The sequence below is a fragment of the Mya arenaria genome, chromosome 7 (genome assembly GCF_026914265.1).
Source record: "Mya arenaria isolate MELC-2E11 chromosome 7, ASM2691426v1".
NCBI classification, from domain to species: Eukaryota; Metazoa; Mollusca; class Bivalvia; order Myida; family Myidae; genus Mya; species Mya arenaria.
This window is the reverse complement of record NC_069128.1, coordinates 69774044-69801389: the sequence shown is the minus strand read 5'-3', so window position 1 is coordinate 69801389 and position 27346 is coordinate 69774044. Positions and strand designations below refer to the sequence as shown.

The window sequence follows — 27346 nt, the reverse complement described above, 5'->3', positions numbered from 1 at the left end:
CATTGAGCTAATGTTGTTGTTTTTTTTCAAAAGAGACTGCAAAATTGTTGTTCCACCCGATTGCCATAGCCTTTACTCAGAAATCTTAAACTCACATGGTCGATTCCTTCAAAGTATCAACTCATTTTCGTTACATGGTGTCTGAAATGTTATAGAGCACCATTGGTATTACATATGGATTAAATACACTAATAAAAAAATCTAAACTATACATAAATCAATTTAATTACAAATTTCCTGATTAATGTACAACTAATCGTACACATGATCACATATATTATCATATACAAACTGAGGGTGTCATTTATAGCATATAAAAGTGTAATTAAGTTATCAGTTGGTATACTATAACGCTTTTTATATTGCTAAACCTAACCATAACATGGCTGTTGTGTGGTTTGTTGTGTTATTGGGTTATGGATTACACCAAACCTTACCATAACACGGCTCCAACGAGGTTTTGTTGATATCGGCTCTTAGCAGTAATAATGTTGAATAAATCTATGGATAGGGACGACATGAAAAGGTTGTTTCCCAAGTCAACTCGTGTTTTAAGTATATGTTTGAAGGCGTAACCCAAACTTTCATTGATAACGATATTTATGTTGAAAATTATGCTACCAATGTGTTGTGTATGTAACTGGCTGATTATATATATGGCGTTGCTCTGTGCCTTTTTCAAAGGACAATATAAGGAGTGATATAGCTTGTTCACATTGTTTTATCATAGAACAAGTTATTTTACAAGAATAACGTTGAGTGCTCGTAATGTTCTTGAATCCTCCGTGAATTTTTGTTCTCCGGATGGTGATTATTAAAAAAACGACAACCCAATCGCAATTTTATAAAGATAGTCTGAAGCATGTGTTGTCTGCCAGTGTCTGTCAGTGTTGAATTGAATGTCATGTTGCTATCGTGAATTGTATATTAGACATAAGGTTTGGGTCTTTAAAAGTGTATTTGTTCCATTTATGTAGATATGTTATTGTTAACCATGGTGATTAAGTAATTCGAAAGCTTAGATGACTATACGTTTACACCCGTTAAGTAGTGTTTGCTGTGGATCTCCACAAAATATAAAACAAATAATATAATTCATTTGTACCTGTAGTCCCCGCAACTCGTATATGCACTACTTTACACCTAGAGTCTATTCTGTCGTCATGACGCCACCTGTCGAGGTAGGTTACATTGTTCAACGTGTTCCAGTAGGCCCGCGACTCTGATAAACACAAATTTTACTCCTGGTTATTTTCCGGTCGTTATAACAATTCCCCTTACAAAATGCCTGTTTATACCTATATTAATTAAATAACATTTTTAGTATGTGTCCTTGATGTCGTCAGTACGCATTATTTTTTCACAACGCATACATACGATTCCGTAACAATCAGAACGTACATGGACAAGTAAAGTTTCACAAACATTTTATTTTCGCTGTATTTCTTCAATAAATGGTATACATCTCAATAGCTATTCTATAATATCGCTAGCTATTAGCCAAAACATGATACCGCATATCGAAGATTGAAACCACAAATGCCAATATAAAAAACAACAACGTATTTTTGTTTTAGTCATTTCGCGAGATTGAAGGCACAGATGCCAGTTTGTTAAATGTTTTGGCATCTCAGCGGTTTTTTGTGACTTACTGTAGGACCAATCATTTTGGCTGAAGATATGGTTTATATTCATTATGTTACTACCCAAACTTAATATCTAAACAGGAATGTTACCATTTCATAATCCTGTTGGCATGAATATTATTCACACCAGTCTGACCGCTTATCTTAGGTTTAGCTAGAATATACTAACTTCAACATATTCCTGTACAATAGTAGTTTCAAAACGTTCCTAGTTGTAGCTTATTCATGCAAACTTTGTTTTCTAAAACAGCTTATTTAATTAACATAAAAACAACAACAAGAAGACTTGTGAAATTTAATATAAATTGAGTAAACAGTATTGTTTGTTTTAATGTAGCATTGACATTCAATTAAAAGATTGACCGCAAATAAATATATCTAGTTTGGGTGCTCACTCGGTTAAACATACGCCATAACATTTTTCAATTACGTGCCTAAAAAGGGTACTAAATAGACTGTTTTTGTATTTTATCAAAATATTGTTTTTAGATATAACGTCTTTGTGAAAATAAAGAACATCATAGAAATAGTGTGTCTGCGATTTTAGTGATGACGATTATATGGACATGAGAATTCGAAAATGAATCAATTTCTATTCTAATGAATCTCGTTTCTTCATATATCATCGATAAACTAACCACACGGAACATGTAAAATAGAAATAACGAAGTTGATTTCTTTGCGGAGCAGCAGTCTTGCACTCCATCTCAAGTCCTTATCAAAATGGATACTTTGATAATAAGAATTGCGACATTAATACTCTATAATCTGTTATCAAACAAAGCTTCTGCTGATGAACCGAAATGTTATTCAAGGTTCGATTACGATGAGAAAATGATTGAGAAAATGATCAGGGCTGAGATTAAACTGGAAGAGTTTGCTAAAAGAATGGACCTGAATGATGCAACAGTGAGTGATATAAGAACTGATTTCCGTAATGAGATTCAAACCACAAAAGAGGAAGTCGCGATGGATTTGAGTGATTTCATTCAGAAATATGTTTCAGACACGACAGGTAATACGTTTTGTTTTTCTTTAAATTCGGTTAATATATCATTTATTAGGTCTAATTTAAATAAATAGTTCCCGATTTCAGATTGTATGCAAAAGTAGGAGCATTTTGTGTAAAGACTTAATGATGAAGAAGGCCAGAGCAAAATAAGTGAACGAGCCCTTTTTAGTCATTTGTAGTGATACATTATATTCGACCTTACATAGGATATAACCTATTGAACTTTTCAGCAGGTAGGGAATCACGTTATTACGTCATGTTTGTTAAGCTATAAAATTCAAGTCTTAACGATAAGTTGAGGTTCTAAATAGAGGCCGATAGGTGATCTCACTGCCTGAATCATGTATAAACACAGGGTAGCCATCAATAAAAACAAAACACTTTTTACGCATTCATTTTTTGATATGTCATTATTTTAATTATGTTATTACCCTTATTAAAGACAATTTACACTTTAAGACACTTAGCGTCAATGTGCTATTTCGTTTCATAACATAATTTCCACAAAGACGGCGGATGGTCGGATTGGTCGTCGTGGAACATGTGTCCGGTTACGTGTGGCGTTTCCATGGTAACGAGGTCACGGTCATGTGACAACCCAGCCCCTAGAATGTTTGGTCGCCATTGCCTCGGAAAAAGGGCATATGAAAGCAAATCCTCAGCAAAAGTCTAACAAAATATACTTAGTGAAATTATTTGGAATAAGACATAATGCGTTATTGTCATAAAGCTACACGTTTAACCTGTTTTATCCTGTCACTTGCATACATATCGATCCAATAACAAGGTGCCTTGTAAATTTTAGTTTATTAGGATATTAGACCACGTGATGTTTATCTACAGTCAGGTGGTCATGTGACAGCGAAAACGAACTTCTTTTCTATATCCTGCAATGTCAGAGGAACAGCACAAATACTGTTTCAGTATCTTATCAATGGACCACCAACAGCCGACCTCAACAATCACTCGCCCATAAAGTCCCATCATTATGCAAAATAATGACACTGGCAAAACAATCGACCTGAAAACCTACATGTGATGTGAAAATCTTACCCCACCCGCTAATGCTGGAAACTGTGAAACAGCATTCAACGATACTCGTCGATAGTTTATTCCATTTCTGTGGTGAATGACAAAATCTCACTTACAACAGAAATGTATGATCTCTTTGCCGGTGCAGTTCTGAACATCCAACACTATTAACATGAATTAAATCCATTTAATATTTGTCGATTGTTTGTAAACACTCGTGATCTTGAATCTTGACCTGTGTACTGTACTGTGACTTGCGGAATAATTGTTACATCATCAGATAATGTTTGGAGACTGATCCATGCTTATGCACGTTTAAAAGCTTTTTACGTTTTGAATTGATATTTACGTATTAAAATGCAGTGACTTTGAATATAAACGTATTGAAAAAGGTTGAACAGTTTTGAGAACTATTTTGGGGGCGATTTAAACATGGATACCGGGTGTGATGACGTCAACAGGGGAAAAAACAGTTGCCCCCCTTACTTTTTAAGATACTTTATAATTTTAAGTTTTTTATAGTGTGTAATTAACAAAGTAACAGGATAAATAGAATACTAGGTTAGTGCCGTGAAGGAGAAAGTTTATCTAGCTCGGCTGCGGATTTTATCGGGTTCGCCTTCGGCTCACCCGATAAATTCCTCCGCCTTGCCAGATAAACTTCCTCCATCCACGGCACTAACCTAGTATTCTCTATTTGTCAATTGCAACATTCAAATCATCATGAATGTGTATTTATACTTGGTTTATTTATTCAGGTCAGTCCATGGCGAAGATCGCATTTTATGCTAGCATTAAGGTCGATATTGATGGAACGACAGCTAACAAGCCCTTCGTGTTTAATAACGTGATAACCAATGTCGGCGGTGGGTAAGATCCATCAACAGGAGTTTCTACAGACCAAACCGACGGCTTGTTTGTATTTTCCCTGACTGTGAGACAATTTTCACATTCAAAGTATGGGTATGAGGGACATTTCAGCATCAAGAGGGGAAATAATGTTGTTATGAAAGTGTATCCCGACATGCATAGTAGGGAAAGTGAGTTTGACACTGCTTCTGGAACCACCATGCTAGAATTAAGTAAGGAGGACACCGTCTATGTAGTTGCTGATGAAGGTGGTAGATACATTGAGGGTGATGAAGACTTTAGCACCTATTTCTCTGGATACCAGATTGGTTAAAAACATATACTTGCAGATTGTAACCTATTTCTCCTGAAGTGATATGTGGTTCAATGCGAATGACCTGATTGTTACTAGTTGAGCTATGTCGTTAAATGCGCTGATAACGTGATTGAATTTTTAATGAATTATTCATAACGTACTTATAATTGTGTGTTGTATCTGATGGACTTACGCTTCGTCGCGTAATATAGATGTTTTCTTTGTTTTTGTTTTTTGTACCGGAGTATATATCTATTTGAAAGGTACAATACAAAGTGAATAAAAGGTGTACATAATGCAATTGCGTTTGATTGTTTACGGATCAGAATAATTTAGAATGTCAGAGCTTTTCAAATTACAGGTATATAATTCCATATAATCTATTTAAAAACAAAACATGGTAATTAGGAGTTGAGCAAGTTTTACTGAAGAAGATTTTTTAAATAAAAACTAACACGTTAAAGATGCACTCTTACTCCCAAATAAGATTTTCCACAATTTATAATATTGTTTTAATTATCCAAAAAGGATGAATAAATGTCAAAAACAATGGTTCCTATGAAGGATAACGAGTTTAATTTGAAAGAAATACCTTAAAATACAGTATTTCTACCTTATGTGACGATAATAAACTACAGTAAATCTTTTAGCATTCACCATTGTTTGTAAAAGATATCATCTTAAAAAGGCCATCTATTAAGAAGACGTTCTACGACATCAACATAACCATCTCGTTTAGATATATCCAACTTGTTGCAGTAAATCTTAACCATTTTTTCTCCGTCCAGTTCTGGAGGCTATATTTTATTTCATTGTTAATAACTATACCATCTTGAGGCACAATTCGGACAAAAACAGTATCATAGAAGTGCAACACTAGAAGCAATCAATATACGCGGCTATGACACCATGTGAACGATAACTAATTTCCGTCTTTGATCTGGTTGATCACTTTATATTTAACAGTTAATTTAATTATATCGTGATATAATATTTCATATTCTCTTCATAGAAATCACAATATCTATCCCCAAAAGTAACTGAAAACTGACATACTGTCTTGTTTTAGTATATAAATTCTTTATTCCTTTTGCAGGTTGTGCTCTACTATAAATCATACCACTCGCCTGATTATGGAATGGATTGGGAACAGCGGATGGTCCAAGTTTATGGACGGTGATCGTTGCACATGTCTTTTGTTGAAGTTGTCGTTTTAAGGTCGTCTTTTGTTTTATTTTTCAAAAAAGGGTCAAAATTTAAATTTGCCATGGCACATAAACCGTTTACTTGAAATGCTCACACGCTGGTACACAGGTTGTTAGTGACAATACATACATGTTTAGCAAGGTCCCTTTACCTTTATAGATTTAGAGCATGCAGTGACGAAAACAGCAACATTAGATAAGTGCGTTATTTACGTTTCCGTTTTATGATGTGTATACTGATACAAAAAATGCTTGAATAAACGCCCTGTGACTGGTAAATATATTTCTAATTTTTAACTTATTTTCTTCACTTTATTAATCATAATTTGACAACTAAAAAGCACCCGTCTTAAATTGCATTAAATTGCGGGGACAAATCAAGTAACCTTTGCGGCTTTTTAATACATTGCTCTGACATCCCTAAGCACGTTCTGCGTTTATTAATTAGATTTATTTTTCAACCAATTATATTAATTTTAGAAACCACGTGATTTGCGATTCAAACGTCGCTAGGTCTGTGTCCTTCAGTTTTATTAATTGATATAATTGTTGTTTTAGATGTATGACATTTGATCCACAAAGATAAGATGTCCGAGAATTGCCGTACGCTTCATCAATTCGTTTTAATTGCATGATTATAGTAGAAACTTACTCATTGAATACTCTGTTCACCCTTATTGAAGAACACCAACAAATAAATTATAGAATTATATTTATTCTCTGGTTAAATTTATGTAACACGCAGTCATATATCCCACCAACCAAAAACATACACAAAATACTTGCCTTTTCTCGGGTCTAAAGGATGGCCTGGAGTTGCACTTATATTTCTTCAAGATGGAAAACCTGGTATGTCTTAGACAACAAGTCATTAAGGTAAAAATGTTGTGTTAATACAAGAAAGAGAAAATAAATGCTTTTATCTGATAGGCACCATATGTTGTTGGAATAAACGTTATATCACCTGTCAGCTGTATCATTATACTAATTTCCTGAAAAGAAACTATAAAGTGAGTGTTAAAATTTCCTACCTGAGATTATGTAGGTTGAACAAGTATGCATACCATTATACCATAGCCTTGCCTCAGAAACCTAATTTACAAATGGTAGATTTGTTCAACGATATAGCCCAGTCGTTTCAAAATGTCTTAACGGTTATAAAGTAAGATTGATACAGACAATAAATTAAATATACAAGTAAAATCTAAGTTATACATATTTGCCGCTTTTATTACAATGATTTGTGTACAGTTAGCTATACGCAGGGTTTCTTATTTAATACATATATTATAACAAACAGGATAAGGGATTGGTAATAACAATTGTTTTTAAAACCTATGATTTCTTGTCCGCAAGTTAATGAGTTTTGCGTTACCTTAAACGTCACAAATATTCAAATTGTTCTTATTTGTCTCTCTTTGTATTCTCTTTGCAATATATAATAAACTTCAGGGGGTGGTGGGACAATGTTTTGGCTGTGTTAACCTGTACTGTTCCCCGCTAACGTAATGTTACCCACTGACGTCATAGTACGATGCAGTACGGGGTGTACCTACATCCCTTTTTCTTTAGGCGCTCCGCTTATAAGTCGACATTCTGCAATAATGTCCACGTTGTATTATGAAAATGTAAACTTTACTAATATATTTTAAAAACTAAACTTTGTATTGCATATGTATTGAATATAAATGTGTTCAAGCAAATTTTATTATTGAATTGTTTAAAAAAATGTTCTTCAATATGTCAAATACTTTTGGCTCTTTATCTTTAAATAAAAAAAAAACAACAACTCAATATTACAAGAAAGATACAGGGACGAGCACAGCATTCGTAGATTCAAAATTAACGGGGTTTATCGGGCACAAGGAAACTGTCTAGACGACAATAAATTAGAAAAAAAAACATAAAAAACACTTTATACGCAGGTGAAAACCTAACACAAATATAATTCCATATTTAAAGAAAAAGATAAAGTACGGTTTGTTTGGTGCTCTCGGCAAACACTTTTGGTGTCTTGACAAGATGCACAGTGCCCCTAATTGGTCGCAATGTCGTAACCTCAACATAAAATAAAGGATAAAATGAAGAGGCTCAGTTCTCATAACCGTATTTAGACCCTTGTGAACTCTAGAATTGTATCCGTTCCAATGTGTCAACACTAACATTACATACAGTGACATATGAGGAGGCTGGGTACTCATTAACATATTTTAACCTCTAGTGAATTCAAGTTTGACTGACCATCCTAAGCGGTAACCGCAAAATAGGATATAGAGATAAGTGTGAGGTTGAGTACTCGTAAACGTCTCTAGTTCAAAATGAATTTGTGTGTCGCTGACCGTTCAAAGATATTAACACACATACTGGTTGCATGTGTGGTATGTCCGTGTTGGCTCATGTTAGTGCATTTAGACAGGATCTAAGGAACATTTATTTATATTTCCTTTTATTGCTTATCATGATTATTTTCTAAACATGAGAAGGTTTGCAAAACACTGCGGGAACACCCATACAAACAGTATTTGCAGTTGACTTTAATTGATTCGTTCGACTTTTACGAAATTTGTTTTTTTCAGTCTGTACCAGTATTTCTCGCGACTCTGAGATACACCGCTTTGAATCCTGATTTCATTCCGGTCTTCATTTGCATCAATATTGCAATAACCTTTTCATACATGAATGATGAAAATCACACCTAAGTATGTGTCCTGGATGTCAACAATGCGTTAAATGATCAGAAGCATTTACAACGGCTTCATTTTCGAATTACTTCATGAACTGATATACTTCTCAATAGCGTGTCTACAACATAGCTAGCTATTTGGCAAAACACCACAACGCATAACGAAGATTGAAAACACAAATGCCAGTAATTAAAAAAGAAATATTCGTTTTACCCATTTCACGAACGTTTGCAAAGCAAAAACTTTGACATTCTTAACGTCAATGGCATCGCAGCTGTTGTTTGTGACTTACTGTAAAACCAACCATTTTGGCTGTTTCAGTATATACATATATTGGCTGACTTTATTTGACATGTTTAGCATTAGTACATTGTTATACAAATTTTACCTAATTTATTGGGATATGAATTGTATAATGCACACAATCCTGTAAACAGTCTGACCACCTGTTTTGAGTTCGATTATAATATTTGACCATTACAATGAAGTAAATGCTTTCATTGACATTTTTTTTTTAAACTTTCCTTATTTCAGCTGATCCATGCAAACCTTGTTTCCTTAAATATCATTTAAGGAAAAGACAGCATAAAAACAAAAGCTATCAAGAAGATTTGTTTTGAAGATAAGCGTGTGTTCCGGTGAAAAATTGTAATATATTTTTTCAACTGACAACCATGCTAACTCGGCAAATATACACCATATCATTTTGACTCATGCTTGAAATAGATATTTAATGATGATTTTATATTTTAACAAATAAACGCGCAAAATTATATACTGTTACTTCGTTTAAAAACCAGCGTTTAAATTGTGCACCTGCACTAAGAAATCTGACATTTGATTTGAATATGAGAATTTGCAAAAAAAATCAATTTATATTTTATTAATTAATATCAATGCACTACTGGAGTGCCCATTCTGTTATTCGCATCGTGTCGAACAAGTTTTGTTTGATAAAGTAATCACTTTCTAAATACCTTCGTTTTACAGTAATTGGACAACACAGTAGTTGTAAAATAGAAATAAGGAAGACAGTTAGTATACGGAGCAGCAGACTTTCCGTTCACCTCAAGTCCTAAACAACATGGATACGCCGGTATTAAGAATCGCAATATTTATACTCAATGTTCTGTTATCAAACAAGGCTACTGCTGAGGAACCGAAATGTTATTCAAGGTTTGATTACGATGAAAAACTAATTGAGAAAATGATTAGGGCGGAAATTAAACTTGAAGAATTTGCTAAAAGAATGGACTTGAATGATGCTACGATGGGTGATTTAAGAACTGACTTTCGTAATGAGATTCAATCGACGAAAGAAGATGTCGCGACGGATTTGAATGATTTCATTCATAAATATGTTTCTAACATGACAGGTATTACGTTTTGTTATTCTTTAAATTCGGTTATTTGTCATTTATAAGGTCTGATTTAAATAAATTGATCCCGATTTCAGATTGTATGCAAAAGTAGGAACATTTTGTGTAAAATCTTAATGATTCAGAAGGCCGGAGCAAAAAAGAATGAGCCAGCCCTTCTTAGTCATTTGTAGTGAAACATTGAATTCGACCTTACTTAGAATATCACTTACTCACCTATTCAGCAGGCGGGGAATCACGTTATAACGTCATGTTTGTTAAGCTGTAAAAATTCGAGTTTTAACGATTAGTTGTGGTTCTAATTGGAGGTCGATAGCTGATCTCACTGCCTGAATTTATAGGTGTTTTTTTTTTCAAATTAACGATATTAACATAAAATGTAATATTATATCATCATATAAACACACATACATGTGTACAAGTATACACTTTTTACGCATTCGCTTTTCGTTATGACACCATTTTAATTACGTAATTACTCTTATTAAGACAAGTAACACTTTACGACACTTAGCGTATATGTGATATTTTGTTTTATAATTAATACTTGCCACAGGTGCCCCATTGCTGTTAATGATCCTAGGGTAGATATTACCCCTTCAAGAAATCATTTGTTTTTACAACATGTTATACTACCAGGGTGTTTGTGTCGTACCTTAATGGATCTGGCTTACAGGATAGAGTAACACATTAACAACCCATTTTTATCGGCAATCAATAACACTATTTCCTCACAGACGGCGGATGGTCGGATTGGTCGTCATGGAATATGTGTCCTGTTACGTGTGGCGTTTCCATGGTAACGAGATCACGGTCATGTGACAACCCAGCTCCAAGGATGTTTGGTAGACAGTGCATGGGAAACGACAAGGAGTGGAAGACCTGTGAAGTTTTAAAATGCCAAGGTAATGTTGATTCCTAATTCATAGTATGAAATTTTACTTCGAATGGAAACAATATATGTAAATGTAAGAACGCGATTACAATCCCAAAAGGACATATGAAAGCATATACTCAGCAAAGGTCTAACATGTATACATAGTGGAATTATTTATAATAAACATAATGCGTATTTGTCATAAAGCTTCACGTTTAACCTGTTTTATCAATTGCATCATTCAATAAAATCCTGATCTAATCATCCTTTATGCATTCAGGTCAGTCTATGCAGAAGGTCGCGTTTTATGCTAGCATTAAAGTCGATATTGATGGAACGAGTGCTAACAAGCCCTTCGTGTTTAATAACGTGATAACCAATGTCGGCGGTGGGTATGATCCATCAACAGGAGTGTTTACAGCCCCAACCGACGGCTTGTTTGTATTTTCCCTGACTGTGAGACAATGGTCAAGTTCAAGTAAGGGGAATGAAGGGCATTTCAGCATCAAGAAAGGAGATATCGTTGTAATGAGAGTGTACCCCGATATGCACAGTAAGGATCATGAGTTTGACACTGCTTCCGGAACAACCGTGCTGGAATTAAGTAAGGAGGACACCGTGTATGCAGTTGCTGATAATAGTGGTAAATACATTGAAGGCAGTGAGGGCTTTAGCACCTATTTCTCTGGATACCGGATTGGATAGATAATGATTGTTGGAAGTTTCAACGTTATCCTCCTTAAATGAGTTAATATTATTTAATGTCATTGTGCTGACTGTTACATGCATTATACTAGTTAATGTCCGTTAAGTTTTTGCATGAGCCTGTCTATATGTTTTGCATTTTAATTTAAGACGATCATAATGTGCTTTCTTAAATACTTTACCAGATTAAATCAAGCATCTTCAAAAAGGATTAACACAAGACGTTCATAACGTACTTCTATACATTTTGTTTGAAAACACCGCACAGATTTTCGATTTGTCACAGTATGTTACATAATATGTTTTCAAAACGTGTTTGTCTTTGTTGTATATACTCGAATAATTCATTGAGGGCTGTATGGAGTTCAGTACCTATTTTATTTGATAACGAGTTGAGTAGAAACAAATATTGGAGTTTGCAATGCTGATCACATTAAAGAAGTTGATATTATTCAATGCACGTGTACTGATTATAAAATGTATTATACTTGTTTATTTATTTCCATCAGGATTTAACCTTTAAAAACGTGTTAATCTATGTATTGTGTACCCAATCAATAATATAATTATAGATTACACAGTAGGAAATGAATTATGTATGTTCTGTGCTCATATGTTTTTTGATGAACAGAACATAGCAAACAAATTAAAAATCACAAATTTCACCAACAAGTTTGTCTTCATAACAAGAGTTGCTTTAAATCAACAGTATCATTATAACAAGAGTTGCTTTAAATCAACAGTATCATTATAGCAAGAGTTGCTTTAAATCAACAGTATCATTAAAGCAAGAGTTGCTTTAAATCAACAGTATCATTATAGCAAGAGTTGCTTTAAATCAACAGTATCATTATAGCAAGAGTTGCTTTAAATCAACAGTATCATTATAGCAAGAGTTCCTTTAAATCAACAGTATCATTATAGCAAGAGTTGCTTTAAATCAACAGTATCATTATAACAAGAGTTCCTTTAAATCAATAGAATCATTTTAGCAAGAATTGCTTTAAATCAACAGTATCATTATACCAAGAGTTCCTTTAAATCAACAGTATCATTATAACAAGAGTTGCTTTAAATCATCGGTATGTTAATCACAAGAGGTGGTTTAAATTAACAGACTGAGTATCATTATAACAAGAGTTGCTTTAAATCAACAGTATCATTATAACAAGAGTTGCTTTAAATCAACAGTATCATTAAAGCAAGAGTTGCTTTAAATCAACAGTATCATTATAACAAGAGTTGCTTTAAATCAACAGTATCATTATAACAAGAGTTGCTTTAAATCAACAGTATCATTATAACAAGAGTTGCTTTAAATCAACAGTATCATTATAACAAGAGTTGCTTTAAATCAACAGTATCATTATAGCAAGAGTTGCTTTAAATCAACAGTATCATTATAACAAGAGTTGCTTTAAATCATCGGTATGTTAATCACAAGAGGTGGTTTAAATTAACAGACTGAGTATCATTATAAAAAGAGTTGCTTTAAATCAACAGTATTATTATAACAAGAGTTGCTTTAAATCAACAGTATCATTATAACAAGAGTTGCTTTAAATCAACAGTATCATTAAAGCAAGAGTTGCTTTAAATCAACAGTATCATTATAGCAAGAGTTGCTTTAAATCAACAGTATCATTATAACAAGAGTTGCTTTAAATCAACAGTATCATTATAGCAAGAGTTGCTTTAAATCAACAGTATCATTATAGCAAGAGTTGCTTTAAATCAACAGTATCATTATAACAAGAGTTCTTTTAAATCAACAGTATCATTATAACAATAGTTGCTTTAAATCAACAGTATCATTAAAGCAAGAGTTGCTTTAAATCAACAGTATCATTATAGCAAGAGTTGCTTTAAATCAACAGTATCATTATAACAAGAGTTGCTTTAAATCAACAGTATCATTAAAGCAAGAGTTGCTTTAAATCAACAGTATCATTAAAGCAAGAGTTGCTTTAAATCAACAGTATCATTATAACAAGAGTTCCTTTAAATCAACAGTATCATTATAACAATAGTTCCTTTAAATCAACAGTATCATTATAACAAGAGTTCCTTTAAATCAACAGTATCATTATAACAAGAGTTCCTTTAAATCAACAGTATTATTATAGCAAGAGTTGCTTTAAATCAACAGTATCATTATAACAAGAGTTGCTTTAAATCAACAGTATCATTATAGCAAGAGTTGCTTTAAATCAACAGTATCATTAAAGCAAGAGTTGCTTTAAATCAACAGTATCATTATAACAAGAGTTGCTTTAAATCATCGGTATGTTAATCACAAGAGGTGGTTTAAATTAACAGACTGAGTATCATTTTAAAAAGAGATGCTTTAAATCAACAGTATCATTATAACAAGAGATGCTCTAAATCAACAGTTTCATTAAAACCAGAGTTGCCTTAAATCAACAGTATCAATACAACAAGAATTGCTTTAAATCAACAGTAACATTTTTACATAAGAAACATTATAAAATAGTAATTAAGAGTAATATTACAGCAAAATTTACATTATAACAAGAGCAACAGTATAACATTGTTTACATGATCACAATAGTAACCTATTAGCTATTGTAACATTAAAACCAGAGATATATTTAAAAAAAATATTAACATTATAACAATAGTAACATTACAACAAGAGTAGCTTTATAACAAGATCGATATTGTTACAAGAGTAACATTATAATAATAGTAACATCAACACAAGAAATAAATATAACAATAGAAGCATAAATTACAATAGTAGCTTTGAAACAACGTGTTTTCAACACGGGCAACTTGGAAATACTGATCAACATCTCTGGGTTTATAAATATTGTAATATGTTTAATCATTTTTTTATTTAAATTGCTTTTTACATTCATAGTATTTCAATTATTACTGGTACATAAATAAACTGCACTCTTATATCATGCTTGTAAATTTGTAATATGTAATGTTATACTATGATCTGTTAAATGCATACATATTGTTGAATAAATCCAAAATAAAGTGTTAAAAAATAAAACTGTAATATCTTAATACCAGTGTAATCTAATTATATTAACAATGATAACTTTACGCAATTTTTCTTGTTGTTGTGTTACGTTATGGCTATGTCAAATTGGTGCATACAATGTTCAAAATATTTTTTGAACGCATTCATTTGTCATTCAATCTTTTGTGCTAATCTTAATATATATTATGCACGAAACCTGTTATTTCGATTTTATCCGATCGATTATGATACACCCTTTCGATTCGATCATCGCTTTTAAAATGTGTCCAGTTATCCAACATTAGGACTGTTGCATGCTTAGTGAAAACTTTATTACTTAAAGTTATAAGTGATTTCCCCTGACTGCGATGGCCCGGATTTAACCCTCCATAGTATGATAAAAAATAAAGCGCACTGATGTTTGTTTTTGTTTTGGATGACTTCACACGGTTTGTGGCTTTCTATTTCGTCTGTTAACAGTTCTATTTTAAGATTGTGGGAATTCAGTTCTTGGCATTGATATCGCTACATCTTGTTTTTGTTATGGGCATGTATTCATATGGTTCAGGCAATACACTGTTGAGCTGAATTCAATGATTCCCAGAAGAAATCATTAAAAGAAACAAGAAAGGATGGAAGGAAGGCAAAACCTTTTTTGTTTAAGTATCGTCAATGAAATGCACCTTTAACTATGTTTGAAAAAAATGAGTATAGTATTCCAGGTGTATATAAAGATGTATCTGTGAAATAAATTGATATTATTGAAGAATTTAATTATATCCTTGATAAAGCATTTCACTAAAACTATCCCATTTTTTGAAAGTATCCGATGTACAAATATGTCATTTCATTTAACCCTTCATGATATTTCTTGGTGAATACAATATACATGCAATATAATTTAAGTTGATTACCGATCTGTAAAATGCAAAATACATCAAGGCAATCTGTTTTGTCGTTGTTAGATCGCAATATATTTCACCGAGTGATACCAAAAGCTATGAATGCATTGTTTACTTATGGTGATCACGGGAAAAATATAATTATTGCGATCTTATACTGAAACAAACAATTGTTTTCATATGATATGCGTAGAAAGGATTTTGAATGACATTCAATAACATTTTTACCGAAAATGCGCAAAATTTAATAAGAAATTAACGTTATTCGGAAATAATGTAATAATGTCCATTTGTCAACTATTTCATATCTGCGGCTTCGCCTTTATTAAACATTTCTAATGAGAAATAGCAAACCATTTTAGATGAAACAAACACCTTTAAATTAAATAAAAATAAAAATACTTATGCGTGATTCTAATTTGATTGGACAGTCATAATTAAACACTATGGAAACAGATATAATATCAAGATATCTAATCTTCGCAGAATATTACGTCCGTTCCTATGACAACAGTACAGAGGAAAGAAGCATTTTAATAGAACGTGACATTTGACTTTTAGACTAGGACTGATTCAAGCAGTGTGAACATCGGGAGAATCAGAAGCGGTGTCCACATTGTGTAGGCTTACATCTCGGTCAATCAAAATGCTTACACTGTGTACACCACTTTAAAGGCTTTTGATTGACCGAGATGACTTGCAAAAATCCCTTGATCCGCAATATAGTTATTACTTTTACATACTTTTGTTTCACTCTTTTTTAAACTTCATTCTCTTATGGAGTGTACGTTGTTTAAACAATATTTCCTAGAAATAAAATTAAGAAAAAACATGTACGTGAGTCTAATTAATAAGTTTAAGTTATTAATCAACTACATTTGTTGCTCAAGAAAATGAATCTTTAGAATGATGAGCAATGATGTTTATCAACATAATGAATAAGAGAATGCGCTTTTTTAAAAACGAAATCATTATTAATCTTGAATCTAGAGTTGAGCTTCAGATTGAGAAATAACTTATTTTCGTGTAGTTCATAAAAGTGAGTTTTATATTTAAGTGTACACCTTATGTCCAATTAAGACAAACTTATAGTAAAGGTTACTATAGAATTAGACCTATTATGTTTAAACTTGTGCAACTGCTTAATACACAGAACACATATGAAACCTTTATGTTCAGGAAATATATATATCGGAAGCATTTAAGGTGCGTTCTACTTTATTAATGAATCTATAGTTATAAGCCTTGATACACATATTTATCTCAAGCAGTAGTATGCTTTGTTAACATTTGTAACTATGTGTTACAATTTATGTTAATGTATACAATGTTAGTCTGTTTTAATGTAAGAAATTGATCAATTGAATATCATTTGTTCCAACATATAGTAAATAAAAAGCAAACTATTGGTTATTGTATTGTAAACTATTATAGTTTGATAGATTTGTGATTTACTATTCCAGTTCATTCTTAAACATAGATTGATTATGATATTGATTTAGTATTTTACACTACATTGTATATTTGTAATATATTTAATATGTATATGAAACACAAAAAAACTGTATAGTTTATGTGTAATAAATTCTGTTCTGTTCTCTGTTCTGTTCTATAATAAACAACTTCAATATTTCAGTATAGCGTCATAACGATATTAGCACATCGAATATTTTATTAACAAGCATTGCAATAATTATACATAAGTGTAAGGTTTTGTGATCTCGCTAACAATACTGCCCTTATTTCAGTTATTGGCATATTAAATGCGTAGTATAATGCAATACAAATATGTGAACAAAACAACATAATATGGTTTACGATAAATACAAATATAAGCAATTTACCAGGTTAAATAAGTTGGGGTTTTTTAGGTGCAACTCCTCGTGATTGAGTCATGATTCAAAGAGAAAATTCTTAAAAAGGACAGTCAAAAATTACAGTTGATAGAACATGTTTACTGTCTCATAAACTAACGTCTTATTTTACTATCAGAAATTGTTTCAACAATGCTCAGTGAAAATGAACAAAGTAAGAGTCTCTGTTTGAAATGGTTTGCGAAAAACATTTAATGCTCAGCTCTTCTTGAAAAGCTTACAAAATTTGAGTCGTACATAGAGCATAGTTCATTGAACAGTTTTGCACATAATTATTAACAATAAGGTGTCAGGACACCAATCAATCATAAATATGTCATATTATTAATTGTATACACAACATGTCGATAATGTATTGAGCATATGTTTGTTTTTTCTTTACATTGTGCCGCTAACATGGTAATCTTTTAAATATTGGCCACTTCTTGAAACGCCAATACTCCCCGTAGTATTCAAACATCAGCCTATAGCGTGTAGGCGATAGCTAGTCGCAACAACAATTCGTTACAGCTTAAATTGTCACCGATAAATAGAATCATTAAATTGTGGATATATCGGAAACAAAATTACTTTATTGATAAAAAGTATATTTAAATGATGAGTTTCAAGTATCAAAATGAAAGGGTTCACCTATATTATACTTTGATAGTGGCTTATAAAAGTTGTTTACGCCAATACCGCTGTATGTGAGTTAAAGGTAAAATGAATTGAACTGATGCAGAACAAACCTATATGACGTTGTTAAAAATGCTTTAAGGATAAAAAACAATAAGCCCAACGTTATAACACACAATTTAAGACAAAAAAGCGTTTCAAAAATATTTACAAACCGATTATTGGGCTATTGAAATTCATATGTTATGCAAAAAGGTAGAAATGTCTGAAACGCCAACCCTTAAAGCTTTAGACCGGATATCAATTTCTGACGGGAATACTGATATTTGAGATGGTGTAGTCATTCTGGCATCAGCCAACATAATTGTACTTTACGTAGCCTTTATTTCCATTTACATTGTTTATAATCTAGTATTGGCGATTATAATCTCGTCGATTTACGTCACATATTTGCGGGTATTCGATTATATTTGGTCATCGCACTTCACCATTGTCAACTCAGCTCATTCCCTTTTCCAAATTAGAGTTAAAGACACATTGACTTCTACATATAGTTATTTACTAACTAAGGCTAATGTCTCTAAATAATTATTTTGAAAGATAGTTCGGATGACAAACTCATTTATTTTCGGTTGTAATTTTTTAAGCAAAAACTACCCTTTGAAAAATTGTATTTATGAATACATTTCTTTTTCTTGTGTTAGAGTACCTTTCAATAAAGCAACTTAAATTTAATAAACGTTCCTAAATATCATTATTCAAATTTCGACTGGATCTTACCGATTTGTTAAACTACATCTTATCCAATAAGTCTACGTTTAATTCAGGATTTATTTTATTGTGCATAACCATGACAACTGGAGGCGCGATTATGACCAAAACAGTACTATACAAGTGCCACTAGAAAATTTTTTTCGCGCTAATGACGTCATGTGAACGAGAAGAAATTTCCGACTAAGATTAAAATCTGAATTCATTGACATGAAATTCAATCCTTATCAGAAATTCTTGGCCGTTTCTTTTCCCTTGTGTTTCCTAAAATGAATTCATGTTGTAGGGGACAATACGTTCATCATCAGGAAAGAAAATACTAGTGACAAGAACGATTTTTTGCAAGGTTGCTAAGCAATAGCGGCACGATATAACATGATCTCTATCAAACATTGCGTGGTCTTTTTGGTTCAGAGTGTTTAAAACTGTGGATGCATGTGCTAAATATCACGTCTTCTTTTTTAACTAGTGCAAATCGCAATTTGTTGAAAAGGCATTTGAAAAGAACAATAAAATGTTCAGGTTTATTTTTGTTTCATTTAAACACGGATAACGATCTTTTAGTTCATTTTAAGTTCAATCTCGGTATCTTTTAGAATGAATTATACACGGTCTATGGTGATTTTGTGACATATTTATATAAGTATAGAAGACTTGGCAATATGATCATCTACCATTCTCGGTTCGAAACATTCTCAAATTTTAAACAATTATATCCGCATATAATTTGGCTTGCTATACTAAAAAGAACTTTTTCACATGTCATTTTTTCCCTTTTAGGCACACAATAAAAATTGAAATATTTGTTTAGTGGCATACACACTATTAATACTCTGCATTGGTTAAATGTAAGTGTTTGAGGGCCTAGATAAACAAGTAACGTGTTACTTTTTATGTTTTCAGGCACAGAATATATGAATATATAGTCGAGCTCATACGCATATTTTAACGCGAATGACTTACTATATTAAGAACCACGCATTTCTTTTAAATATATATTGTAACAGCAAAAGCTCACTCACTTCTACTGCTGTCAAATATATAATATTGTCGAAATTAACGCCCTTTGATACAGATACACCTAAAGAGGGCAGACGGTATTTAGCACAGATTTAATTGAAAATACTCCAAAAATAAACCTTAATCATTTGACGCTTCCTACCCTCTGTGTTTCCGCCTTGGTATTAAGGAGGTTATTCACACATCATGCTCATCAACGCTACACAAAATCTCACCAAGGAAGGCCTAGGCCAGGGCAATAGACTCATTATATCAGGCGTAAAACTATCATATCTTGCAGATTTCTTGGGGAGTCCAATACATCTCAACATCCCTTCCGAAGCAAAGGCTTTTTTAGAAACTAGTATATCAATCAATAAACTTACAGCGGCGTGTTGTTTATACAGTTAACAGATGTAGTTTAAGTCATTTGATATTTAAAATGTAAAAAGCGATTGGGAAATATATGTTTTATATGTCTGAAAGATAACAACTACGCCTGTTTGGAAATAGAGATATATATCAAAGCCATGTATATGTCAATATCCCACATTCAAATGCCAAACTGTAGACAAACATAGCAACTATACAAACAAAAAGCTTTTGAAGGAATATCCGTCGACAATTATCGTTTTAACGGCGAGCTGTAAATGGGAATTTAATTGCAGTTCATAACATCGTTTCGTAGAAATTATCAAGGTGAAATATTAACTTTTTTATTAACATAAAGATTTTGATAAAACCTACATAACATATCCAATTCGGTATTTTACATTATATTTTGTGCATTGAATTCTGTGTAGGAAACAATATAAATATTTAGACAGATCCCGAGCCAGTTATTCATAATATAAAGACAAATCTTACGTAAACAAAAACAAAACAATGAACATGTAACTAGAAGCATTATTTGTTAACCATATGACGTTAAGTGAATGTTTTTACGCTATTTCGAATAATACAATCTGCAACTGAAACAGGCAGATAACTTATTATTAGGGAATAAATGAAAGTTATCAACAATGATCTCCCTTATAAATGCGCATTTAAAAATAAACTAACGTTATTGTGGTATTGCAGATTGACTGTGATGTCTATCAGCTATTTAGTAATGCAATGCTATACCGGGTCCTCTCTAATAGCACGTCTAGTGGAATAACAAGTTTTCGTCAATATTATGTACCCTAACCAGTACCTTATACATGTATTAAGTTTCTGGCAATATGCATACCAGATTGTGTATATTCATTAATATATCAATGTGCATGTCTTTTTAACATTACAGATACAGTTTATATCATTGTATCTTTACGTTTCTAGTGTCATGCATAATGTTCAGTCAAGGTAATTCTTCTTACATTACTTAAAGAAAGTGTCCAGTGTCGTCTGTGTTTGATAGTTTAATTAACGCACCGCTCTAATTTGATTCAATCATAGAAGTCTTAAGATAAAACAACCCTCCAAAATGATCACTTAATTACCGTTTCTAGTTCTTTATTTTCTGCAACAAACAAATTAATGTTTCAATCAATTTTCTTTTCACAAGTTTGATCATCGTTTGATTATCGCGCAATCATCATTATCGAGTTAACACAACATCATAGGTGCAATATTTAACGACGCACCGACTGTCAAAACAAAGTGAAAAAGTGACACGCGATTCGCGAATTCCTAACACACAAAATCGTTTTGACATGTTTGAACAAATATGTACATACGTCCGGTTTTGTGAGGTAAAATTACGTTGACAACTAACAAATTTTCTCGATTTTTTGTCCGGTATCCGGAATTCCGAGGTTCAGGTTTTGTAGGGATTATTTTACATTGAAAATAAAAGGGGAAAACCGGGACTCTGACAAAAGTCCGGTATCCCGAGGATTCCGGTTTTGTGGAGATCCGGTTTAGTGAGTGTCCATTGTATTAAGTTTATGGCAATATGCATACCAGATTGTGTAATTTGTATACAGCTTGTGTGTATAGATCGATATCAATAAATTATTGTTTTTACTATTTACCTGTGCCTTAATTCATACCTGTCGATTTCGTATAGCATGTTGTATCGGTTTTGTTAATCTTTAAGATAGTATCTATGCTAACATTGGGTTAATTTTTTTTTTGTAAATTATCATTTATTTATTTTCACTTAAAACGCGATGTTTAATCACTCATTATTCACATTTAAACTTGTGTAAAACCATTTCTTTAAAAATTGTTAAAGTCCCTTTAAACTAAAGGTTATCTGACTATACGGTATTTACTCATTAATGGTACTGCCTGTTGTATTGCGTAACTATGTATAAGTATGTATATACATGTGAGTGTGCCAGTGTCTGTCAAGTTGTATACAATATTCATGTGTATGCTTTAATGTAAACATTTATAAAAATATCTCAATTCATTTGTCCTAATACATAGCATATTCCCTGTTTTGTCATATAGATAGAAACCTATGCGATACTTCACGGATACTCGTAATAGTTACGGCATCTTCATAGTGTGTATATGTACTGTACTGTACTATTGATGATTACTTGATTTTACTTATATATCTCGTTTGAACAACATCTATTTCAATTTTAAGTAAACTGAGGATCTTTCAAGAAAATATGTTAAATAGGTTATGACTTAAAGTGTTTAGGTATCCTTTGTGTCTATGTACAAACTGAAATGTTTATATTTATGCTATCAACTTGTACATACGATTGCTAACCATTTAGTGTAAATTAATGTTCAATTGCTTAAGAACACAGTTTAAGCTCTTCAATGAAAATATTAACTAGAGCTGTCACAGGAGTGACGAATACCCCCAAATGCCGCATGGACACAGGAATGGCAAATTTTCAATTTTTAGTAACAGTGACCTTGACCTTGGCCCCACCAGCCCCAATATCGAACTTGACCTGTATCTTCTGATGTTACACCTGTGTACCATTTTTTTGTAAATCTATCTAGCCTTTCATGAGTTATCGTCCGGAAACCATGAAAACCGACAGAACGACCGACCGACCGACCAACCGACAAGCTCACTAACTTGATCTGTATCTTTTGATGTTACACCTGTGTACCAAAAATTGTTGAAATCCGTCTAGCCTTTCGTGAGTTATCGTCCGGATGCAAATAATTGTCTCAAGACAGGTAAAGCATCGGGCCCAGATGGCATTGATAATCGTATCCTACGTGAAGCATCCGTCCAACTTAGCCAACTTTTATGTGAATTGTTTAATGTTTCGCTTAATTCTTCGGTTATGCCATTAGAATGGAAATGTTCAAATGTCTGCGCCGTCTTCAAAAAAGGTGATCCTTCAAACCCCTCTAACTATCGCCCAATCTCTCTTCTTAATACAATGGAAAAGGTCTTTGAAAGATTTGTATTTAAACATGTATTTAATTTTCTTCGTGATTCACACTTCTTTACCAGTTTCCAATCAGGTTTTATGCCCGGTGACTCTACTGTTAACCAGTTAACTTACCTCTATAATACATTTTGTCAAGCTCTCGACGATGGACTTGAAATAAGAGTTGTCTTTTTCAATATAAGTAAAGCCTTTGATAAGGTTTGGCATCGTGGCCTATTGTACAAACTTGAACCAGCAGGACTTTCTGGTCGTATATTGTCTTGGTTTTTCAATTACTTAGGAAATAGGTCTCAGCGCGTTGCAATTCCAGGAGCTACTTCCTCATTATCTGAGATTAAAGCTGGAGTCCCACAGGGATCAATTCTAGGTCCTCTTTTGTTCCTTATGTACATCAATGATATTGTTAAGGAGGTAGATTCAAATATAAACCTTTTTGTGGATGATACGAGTCTCTTTGTTATTGTCGACTCCCCTCAGTCTACAGCCTTAAAACTACAGAATGATATTAACAAAATATCTCTCTGGGCCGACAAATGGCTCGTTAAGTTCAATCCATCAAAATCAGAATGAATGGTCATATCTCGTAAAAGAAATAAACCCATTCACCCACCAGTGAATATGTTCTACACAGCTATTCATTCTGTTGAATCTCACAAACAGCTTGGCATTTTTCTCTCTGATAATTGCAGTTGGCATGCTCATATAAACTACATCAAAGATAACATCTGGTCCAGAGTTAATATAATGAAAGGTTTTCGTTATCTACTTGATAGGCGGTCTCTGGAGGTAATATTTCTTTCCTTTATTAGGCCTATCTTGGAGTATGCAGATGGTATCTGGGATAATTGTACACAATACGAAAAAGACGAACTGGATAAAATACAAAACGAATTTGCACGTATGGTTACTGGTTGTACTAGGCTTGTTTCTCTGCATTTACTACAAATTGAATCTGGTTGGGAAACTTTAAGTACTAGACGCGAGAAACACAAAGTTCTTCTCTTCTTTAAAATGAAAAAATGGTTTTATGCCAGATTACTTGTCGGTTTTGGTTCCCCAGACAGTAGGACAAGCTTCATCAAGAACACTTAGAAATTCATCCAAAATATCTAGTTTCCGAGCCACATCTTTGTATATGAATTCATTCCTTCCTTCTACAATATCTGCATGGAATTCTCTTCCAGTTGACGCAAAGGCTATAAACAATATCGTTGGTTTTAAATCATACCTCTATTCTGATAAGTCCAAAACACTTAGAATATTTTATTACGGTAAACGCCGGCTTCAGGTCCTGCACACTCGCCTACGCAACGATTGTAGTTCCCTGAATCACCATCTCTATGTTAAAAATTCCCTCACCATTTTGCATTTGTGGAAGACAGGAGACTACATACCATAATCTCTTTATTTGTCCTCTCTTTACTGAACAAAGGAAAATATGTTTAATACTGTTCAATCTCTAACTGAAGTTACCCTCCCTTGCTTACTATATGGTGATGACACACTGACAGAAGAGCAAAATAGTACTTTGTTTGTTGCAGTTCATCGTTTTATTTATTTGTCAAAAAGATTTGAAAGCCAGTGATCGACTCAAACCACCAACACTCACACATCTTTTACTTTGCCTCTTCTTCTTTTCTTCTTCGTTCTTTCTCATACTATTTTTTCTACCTCAATACAGTTGATTAATTTAGAATAAAGTTGTTTTTTCTACAATAAATGTTTTTTCATTTAACGTCTATCATTCAATTGCCTAAATTTTAAACATTATTTAATATGAGCTTGTACATTAATATGATTATAACTCCATCACTAGTATCCGCCTCAAATCCTAATTGTAATTTATCATAACAGGGAAAAGAACTCTATTAGTTTATTTCTACCGTTCCAATCCTGAAATTTGATTATGTATTTGTATTGAAATATTGATAGATTTTGCTCAATAAAATATGTTTAAACCAAATGATTGTTTGTATGTATACTGTTTTTTTAAGAAACTGAAAACATAACAATAATAACTTATAAATGATTTTTTGTTTGTTTAAAATATTCGCAGATAAGGCTGAGCAATAAGAGATGGTTGTCATTAACAATGAATATCAGCTAGAACAAGAACAAGATACAATGGATAAAAGTTATGTTGAGCCATTTTATTCTAAGCTTTTTAAACAAATTGAATGCTTTATTCCAAACACAATTATTTAAATCTGTTTCGATAAATGACACATTTGAAATGAAATATTTACCCATTTTTAATAAAAGTGCTGAAAGCGCTGAAAGGATGTAGGAGCGACAAGCCTGAATTTACTTTTTTAAAGTAAACCCTTTTATCGATAAGCACCTTTCTTAACCTGTGAAAAAGTACTGTAAATTGAAGATATTTTACATTTTTATAGCTAGTTATTAAAACAGTTGATGATAAACTTGTATTAGGAAATTTGCTATCATCTCACAAGTTAATTGCTAACCTAATGTTTATTAAAATAGATGAAACCCGATAAAAGCCCAGGAAGTTTTGACTATTTATAATTAAAGATTAGCATTTTAGTCAAAAACCTTTTTAACTTTCTGTGTTATTAGCTTCCACCATTACCTTTTCCCTTAGGTAAACCTACCACGATGTATTTGACATTCTTCGGCCTGCAGTCAAATGTACATTAAGATTGCACTTTAATGAACGTATTTAAATGAAGTGGTAAATTCGCATGTTTTAACTGCAAAACACCATACATCCCATTCTGTAAGCCTAACGCATTCATTATTTAGAAATATCATGTTAACAAGTAGATCGATCTGACAATAACTGATTTCGATTAGCGGTACTAAAATCTCTCGGCTTGCGTTTACCATCCATAAAGGTTATTATGATTGCTTAAGAATTATGACCTTTGATCCGCAAAAAAAATGTCCGAGAATTGTCTTACGCTTCAGCCATCCGTTTTAATCGCTTGAGTATACGTCCTTAAAACTCATTGCAAATACCGATGACCCCTTGAAGAAGTTAAATAAATATTTTTTTTACATAATTTGTATCCTCTGATTAAATCTAACTATACACGGAGTCATATGTTCCAATCAACAGAAAAAAAAAAACAGACACAAAAAATACATACTTTTTTGTCGAGTATTAATGGGTGTTAATTTGGTTTTCTTCTTAATGGCAAAAAAATCTGACATGTCTTAAACAATCTGTCAGTCATTTGTGTAAAAAGTTTGTTCTCTTATGAGAAAGATCCGATTCAAGCTTGCATTTGATAGGAACCATATGTTGTTGGAATAAATGGCATACTCGCCTGTCAGCTATGAACATTAGGCTAATGTTTTCTCAAGAGAGACTGCAAAAATAGTGTGGCACCCGCTTAACATAGCCTTGCCTCAGAAATATTAAACTCACATGACCGATTCCTTCAAAGTGTCAACCCCTTTTCATAACATGATGTCTGAAAGTACCATTGGTATTACACATGGATTAAATACACTTTTAAGAAAATTCAGTTATACGAATGTTTCTCTTTTATTACAAATTTCTTGTCTTACGTACAACTTATCGTACACATGATTCCATTACAGAACATATATTATCACATACAAAATGGGGGTGTCATTTATAGCCTATATGGGTTGCACTAAGTTATCAGTTGATATATTAGTATGCCTTTCATATTACTAAACCTAACAATAAGACGGCTTCGGTGAGGTTTGTGCACAAAAGTGCTTGCCTTCTTGTTTTGATGAACAATTCCTCATATGGTTGACATATGGTGTCCTTACACAACTAACTTTTTGTACTTTGATTTTATGAAAAATTCGCAGATTCATGTTATCTTTAAAACCGTTTTTTTCTGTTGGCTAGCGATGTTACAGCGTATGACGTTTTTTTCTTTTAAAATTGTACGTGTTTTTTTTTTTTACTAATGTTTTCTTTGTTTGTTCCTAGTTGTGTACAATTATGCTTTTTTTATTATGAAACTCTCTGATCACACAGTTTTAAACCTTTTAATTGCTAAGGCAGACCGTGTGTGATGCTCATAGTTTCAAACAACAACTGTTACGTATCTTTGAAACGTTTTTACACTAGGTATTCTGAATTGTATTCCTTCGTCTGCAGATAAAGTTGGAATCCCTAAAC

The 27346-nt window shown here is 32.6% G+C and overlaps 1 protein-coding gene across 1 annotated transcript; it reads left to right on the top strand.

Annotated features, from left to right (window-relative positions):
• The first annotated feature begins 9811 nt into the window (after positions 1–9811).
• LOC128240784 (uncharacterized) lies at positions 9812–17199 on the top strand. The gene is made up of 3 exons (XM_052957661.1): positions 9812–10120; positions 10861–11028; positions 11281–17199. The coding sequence occupies exons 1-3, from the start codon at positions 9829–9831 to the stop codon at positions 11703–11705; spliced, it is 885 nt and encodes a 294-aa protein (XP_052813621.1). The 5' UTR covers positions 9812–9828; the 3' UTR covers positions 11706–17199.
• Positions 17200–27346: the final 10147 nt, after the last annotated feature.

Excerpts from the sequence above, each read along its gene's own strand:
- LOC128240784 (XM_052957661.1), top strand. The coding sequence starts at position 9,829 with ATGGATACGCCGGTATTAAGAATCGCAATATTTATACTCAATGTTCTG. Across the intron at positions 10,121-10,860 it reads ATATGTTTCTAACATGACAG|ACGGCGGATGGTCGGATTGG; the intron begins GTATTACGTTTT and ends ATTTCCTCACAG. Across the intron at positions 11,029-11,280 it reads TGAAGTTTTAAAATGCCAAG|GTCAGTCTATGCAGAAGGTC; the intron begins GTAATGTTGATT and ends TTATGCATTCAG.